This window comes from Lactuca saligna, chromosome 4 (genome assembly GCF_052625555.1).
Source record: "Lactuca saligna cultivar CGN05327 chromosome 4, ASM5262555v1, whole genome shotgun sequence".
Classification (NCBI taxonomy): Eukaryota; Viridiplantae; Streptophyta; class Magnoliopsida; order Asterales; family Asteraceae; genus Lactuca; species Lactuca saligna.
The window spans coordinates 313,855,757-313,862,764 of NC_136420.1; the positions used below are offsets into that span (position 1 = coordinate 313,855,757).

A 7,008-nucleotide genomic window follows, 5' to 3' on the forward strand; every position below is an offset into this window, starting at 1 on the left:
CTCTCTTCTCGTCACAGATGCAAGGAGCGGATGTTAGCGACCCCCCTAGTGAGCGCTAGGGGGCGGTGCACAAGTCTTCCTAGCGTGCTTAGCGAGTAGGTTAGCGACTCCCACTCCATTCAGTCTAAAGAATCTGATTCAGAGGCCTTCGATTACCATAACACAAGGGGACGAAAAGAACCATTTGGTTTCAGTGTGGTTGTTACTAGGAAATTTATAATGATCACTTTAATGAGATTCTTGAATGATTTTACAAGTATGCTTGTCATTCAATAGCTAAACTTTCACAATTATGTGATATAACATTGACATTAAAAAGATTTAGAGTTGGTTTTCTAATATATATATATATATATATATATATATATATATATATATATATATATATATATATATATATATATATATATATGTGTATATGTGTATATATATATATATATATATATATATATATATATATATATATATATATATATATATTAGACTCATGTTTAAATCATGGCGCCACTCAGCCCTTGTAGTCATGGAGGTTCGTCTGCAGTGACTCCAGAGAATGAGACAAAGCTTCATGCTTGCAGCAGGAGATTAGTCGGTGCACGAAAGCTGGCTCGGAAACTTTCATTACGAAAGTTCAATTTAAAAAAAAAAAAAATAGAACAATAAAAACCACGATATAAATTTTAAACCAAAAACGGGAAAACTATAATGAATCGACACTCTAATTAAAAGATTACATTATTGGTAATATCTCCAAAGAGAAATGAAAGGAAAAATATGTAGGAATGTATAAAAGTTTACATGTAAATTGTTTTATATAACACAATTACACAAACTCTTAAACCCATATTTTTAATTATGATGCATTGTAATCCAATAATAATTCTTTTATAGGTTCTATTTTCGGAACCTATATATAAAAAAAGTAAACTAGCAATAATGAGGAACACCTTCAATAATTTTTTCTCCATTAAACGTCTGCCACTTGGTGATACATATGATTAGCCAACCGAGGCTCTAATACAGCTACTAACGGGAACTTCCTTTTAGCAGATAGTCCATACACTTCCTCCATTTTTATATCTTCACATCTCATATTTTCAGGCAACTTCCAGTTAAACCCATGCAACATGTTTCCCATTAGCGACCTCATCATCTTTAATGCTAGCCTATAACCAGGGCACATCCTTCTACCCGAACTAAACGGCAATAACTCAAAATGTTGCCCATTTACATCTATATCACTACCCAAAAATCTCTCTGGTCGGAAACTCTTCACATCATCCCAAATAACCGAATCCCTTCCAATACTCCATGTGTTGATAAGAACAATCGTGCCTTTTGCGATGTCGTATCTGTCCACTTTGCAATCTTCAAGGGCTAAATGTGGTGCTAGTAATACCCCCGCTGGGTGTAGCCTCATGGTTTCCTTTAGAATTAAATCGATGAATGGTAGGTTTGTGAAGTCAGTCTCTTGGACCCATCTCTCTTTACCAATCACCCTATCGAGCTCTTCGGTTGCCTTCTTTATTAAATGAGGTTGTTTAATCAGCTCGCTCATTGCCCATTCTATTGTTGCTGTTGTTGTATCAGTAGCGCCGATAATCAAATCCTATAACAATAAAAAAAAAGTTTCATGTTACCTTAACATGAAATTCATCGATGTTGTTGTAGTCAAATAGGTTAAATTTTATGTATCAAATAATATTCGAAACATACCTGCGTAAGCCCCTTGACAGCATCAATACTGAGCTTAACTTCAGGATTAGGATCATCTGCCAACTTCAACAACACACTAACAAAATCTCTTGCTACAAAACCCTCCTTTTCATCTTTCATCCTATCCCTATGCTCAACAAATACATGTTCATAAAACTTATCTAATCTCTTGCTTAAAGCCTTCATCCTCTTCACATACCCTTGCAAATCCATAAACCCCATCCAAGGCATCCAATCCGCAAGATGAAAAGCTGCGTTCAGCGCAGAGAACTCATCAAACATTTCTTGAATTTCTTCAAATGTCAAGCTTTCCTTTTCGTCTTTTGATTGGCTGAAGTACTTACGACCCAATACAGTCCTGTTAATCTGACTTAGAATCACGCGCGACACATGTTCTTTTAGCATGACGGGATTTCCTGACATTGCATGTAAACTGGATAGGAAATCATGAGTTTCTTGAACACGAATGTATTCTGTGGAATCAATTCTTTTTGAACTAAAAACCTCGTTAAGATAGATTTTCCGACCTTGCTTCCAGTGATCGTTATATGGAGCGAATAAATTGTCTTGGTGGTTATAGCTGGTATACTTTCCGGCTGCAGTCAACGGCCTGGAAGCGAAAATATGGTCATGGGTTTTCAAGAACAGCTTTGCCATATCTGGGGACGATGCTATTAGGACTGGGATTGATCCAAACTTGAGGTACATTAGTTTGCCATAGGTTTCGGATAAATTATGGAGAGATCGGTGGGGGAGAGGGCCGATTAGATGAAGGTTTCCGATGAGAGGCCATGGTCGAGGACCTGGTGGAAGGTTTTTTCTAGTTCCATGGGGGTAGTTCAAGAGTGTAAAGATTAGTAGGAAGATAGCAATAGCTAGAAGAATCCAAGAAAGATACTCCATATGTAGATGAAGGTGGATATTGGATAATGTGTTTTGGCATATGGGTATTTATAACGCAATATTCGCACTTGTGGCAATATCTGTTTTTCATTTTCGATATTTTACTCAAAAAAAAAGTTATATGAATTGAATTCCCCTGCATAACAACAGTCGAAGTGTTAACGACTTGAAGCATAACGGGTTTGTACTGTTTTACATATACTACAACAAATATATTAATGTTTCCGATTATAAACATATAAATTTCGTGTTTATAAACTGAAATGAAAGACAAATTCGATTAATTTTCAGAGAAATTAAATATCCCCTAACCATTTAAATAATAATATATATCATATTAGTATTTTAAAATATCATTAAATCTTATTAAATAATCATTAAAGATTACACATATTACTATTTAATTTAATAGAAGGATATATAGAAACAAAAAATAACACTATTTAATTTAATAGAAGGATATATAGAAACAAAAAGTAACACTATTTAATTTAATAGAAGGATATATAGAAAAAAAAATAACACTATTTAATTTAATATCGTAACCTTTTCAAAACACTCCCACAAAAATTAGTGGATTTTCCGAATAGCAATAAATTCTGCACGTCGACATACCTGGAAAATGGGTTTCTCGCAATGTGAAATGGACTTTTGATATGAGAAGTGTTCACTTAACTAGGCCGAACAAAATACAAAAAGCCTAAAACCAAACCCTCTATGAATTTACCTATGAAAGCCCATTTTGCAGCCGAAAACTCATGTCATTACGACATTCATACCTAGATCATATTGGATAGAAGTTTTTTAAGTTTAGAAATGACAACTTAACATCATTGGTGTAAACAAAATTTTTTTATTTTTTTATTTTTTTATTTTGATCAATATACTAAAGTTGTATATTTAATCTTTTTCGCTTTAAATTAATTTCATTTTATAACTACTATGTAATATTTTCAATGTTTGTATTGTACTTTTTATAACTAAAACATAATATTTTTTTTTCATATTTTAGGTACATAAATAAAAACTTGATATATTTGTATTTTATATTTTCATATTAAGATATGATTTATGTTTAGAAAAAAATTTAATTATATAAGAAGTTTTATAAAACATTGAAGGCATATGATGATAAATTAGTTAAACTAAAAAAAAAAAACCCTTAACTAATGGAGAAGTAATTTATTTAGAGTTAAAAATTAATAGTATGATGAGGTGCCAATCACTTTAAGCTATAACATAGATTAATCATTAGAGATGTTCTTAGTAATCTAATAATCGCAGTGTGAAATCCGACAATTGCATTGCGAAACTAACTTTAAGGTTTCCAAATATTTATAAATTCTTCTATTTTTCTTTGTTAAATAATATAAAAAAACATTATTTTCTCACACATGAATTATGAATTAGTTTGCCTGCAGATTTTTGGTTCTTAGTTATGTTGGTGCGTCATGGCAGAGAATAATTGGCTAAATAGAATATGTTAGACTTTTGTTAAGAATTATTGTGTATAATTTCATGTAAATATAAACCTTCATGAGTTATTAAATATGGAAAAATTCATATTTAATAGTTTAATCAAATATTACTTTGACTTTTCATCATCATCACTTGTACTATGTTCTAGATATTGTTGATAAGGGTGATATTATGCACTTGAAAAAACAATATTCGCAACGTTTTAAGTGGTTTATAAATGTATTGGTAAATGGTGGTGATGGTTTGGTGGAAAGGCGCCAACTATTCCATGTAATTTAGTGAATCGATCAATATTGTTGGTGAAAATTGGTGTAGTGGAAGATGTTCCATTGAGAATCGGTCTGTTGGAAGAGGGTTTAGCTGCTAGAATATTATAATGGGTGAGAAGCAAAAATCAAGTAGGCATTCTTATGTCCCATGTGTTGCTAAACATATTGTATAGGAAAAAACCAGTACAACCATATATTCCTTATGTAGATCCTTAAACTTATAAGCATAAGGTGATGATGATGTTGGTATATGTGATGATACTAAAAATATATGTACATACATGTTAGCAATCCTTAAAGAACAAATTTTAAACTCCAAGGGAAAGTATAGTAACACTACAAGAAAAACAATTAATAGCGGCGACACTATTAGTGGCGACAACTATTATTGCCTACGACATGAGTTTATGTCGCCGGTAATACTGGTTATCGCCGGTAATACTGGTTATCGCCGCTAATACCGTTGTCGTTAAAAGTATTTCGTAGCGATCCATGTGACTTTTGATCTTGTAACCATAACCGTTGATTGGTCCTTACATCCAACAACTGCATGTCGTTAAGCATCAGTACCGACGACATTAATAGCAGTGGCACTTGTCGCCGCTAATGCTCGAAAATAAGGACCGCAAAGAAGTTCCTTCCAAGGCATCGCCGCAAATAACCAATAGTCGCCGCTATTTTGTACCATCCGTAAAATTCATGAAAAAAGTTAACTTTTTAAACATCATAAAAACCATTCATTGTTTACAAAAAATTTTCAAAATCATATAACATCTGAGAATCCTAGAAATCATAACATAAAATGTGAGTAGGTGCATTATCAAGCCTTCGCCTTCCCGTGGTCATCCGAAGTACCTGAAACATAATCCACAACTGTAAGTCAGAAGCTTAGTGAGTTCCCCCAAAATACTGATACACAACAAATAGCACATATACAAATAACAACATGTAATGGGTCCACAACTATATAGACTGGATTACTCTTGAGCCCATAACATGAGTCTGGCTTGCCTATCGGGCCCACAATTCATGTCTGGATTGCTCCCGAGCCCACAACATAAGTCTGGCTTGCCCCTTGGGCTAACAACTTATGTCTGGCTTGCTCCCTCATTCCTTGGATAGGAATACAAAATATTTGCCCACAGTACTAGTCTGGCATGCCATACCCGACCCTCAGCTCGTATCTAGAATGCTCAGGAGTCCTCCGTATGATTCTGACATGCCCTCCCTCGCCCTCAGCTCATATCTGGCATAATCCAGGGTTTGTTAGCTACCACTCGGAGCAGTACAACCTTAACCCAACCACAAAACATTTCGACATGTAACAGACAAATGTGCCTACAGATAACTAGATATTATCATTGGTAGTCCTATACATCTACCAAACTAGCATATCAAAGTAGCCCGCATAACTAACTCATACCCAACATATCAATAACTACTAGGATATCAATCCCATAGGCCAGCCTTGGTGCCTTCGACCCCTAAGTATAGTGAGGAAAACTCACCTCACAATGTCGAGCTGAACTAAAAACCTCTGACTGCTAACTCACCGAAAATCCGAACTATCACAATAAACGACACTAATCAACAGTTGGAATATCAATCTTGACTAAGGCCCACACACAGGGTAATAGTCCATCTTACCTCTTTCCCTCTCGGCCCAACTCCAAACCCTTTATCTAAGGTCCAAGTATACAATCCAGATTGGGCCCAACTCTTTAATTGGGCCTCATCCTAAAGTCCATTCCCATAATTAGCCCAAAACACTTCTATTCAGAACGTACAGCAAGGGCCCAAGCCAAACTAGCCCTAAGGTAGCCCAAATCTAAAGCCCAACTCGCAAAAACCCATCAAAGGGCGTACACTGGGTGTTACCTTTTGGTATGTTGTGCGTACTTCGTCTTGCGTTGACCACCATCGGGGTGGTTAACTCTGTACCCGAGGCGTACAATGGCTTAAACCAGGCGTAGTCTCGTTAGGTCCAAAATGATGGTAAGTGGTTAATGGTTTAAGCACTTAAGCCTATATTCAATATCCATTGACTAAATGTATCTCAGAACCATAAAGTCTTAAACTTTAAGACTTTGGAAGTCCAAAGAGCCCTTAATACATGGTCTTAATCCATCAAGACCTTTCTACTACTTGCATGGGACACTTCTAGCCATTGGGACCTCATTTTTATCATTTAGAACCCTTCCTAGCATCTGAAAGGACAGCTTAACACGTCCAATGTAACGACCCAAATTTTCACGTCCAAAAATTTCGTTTTTAAAACATTACTTTAGAAAACGTTAATAATTAAAAACATTGTTTGATCAACCACATCACATCGTAAACCAAGTCTAAAAGTCAAATCATACAACCAATCAAAATATTAAAGTATAGATCCCAGGGAAATCTAATAGATGCGGAAACCAGCATGTGTGCATGATGTGCCGCTACCGTGCCAGCTCCTTCCCCTTTGATGAAGAGGTACCTGAAACCAAAACTGTAAACTGTAAGCACAAAGCTTAGTGAGTTCCCCCATTGTACCACATACCATACAATCACATAACATACATAAATTGTCAGGCATATCCGGGTGCCCGACCTACCCCTTCGGTCCTCTCGATCGGATACTGCCTAGCATATTTGGGTG

General features: G+C 35.3%; 1 protein-coding gene across 1 annotated transcript; it reads right to left on the minus strand.

Annotated features, from left to right (window-relative positions):
- Nucleotides 1–864: 864 nt before the first annotated feature.
- On the minus strand, nt 865–2,619 carry LOC145039576 (trimethyltridecatetraene synthase-like). The gene is made up of 2 exons (XM_078987613.1): nt 1,717–2,619; nt 865–1,609 (listed from the first exon to the last, which is right to left on the minus strand). The coding sequence occupies exons 1-2, from the start codon at nt 2,617–2,619 to the stop codon at nt 968–970; spliced, it is 1,545 nt and encodes a 514-aa protein (XP_078843739.1). The 3' UTR covers nt 865–967.
- Between the last annotated feature and the right edge of the window lie 4,389 nt (nt 2,620–7,008).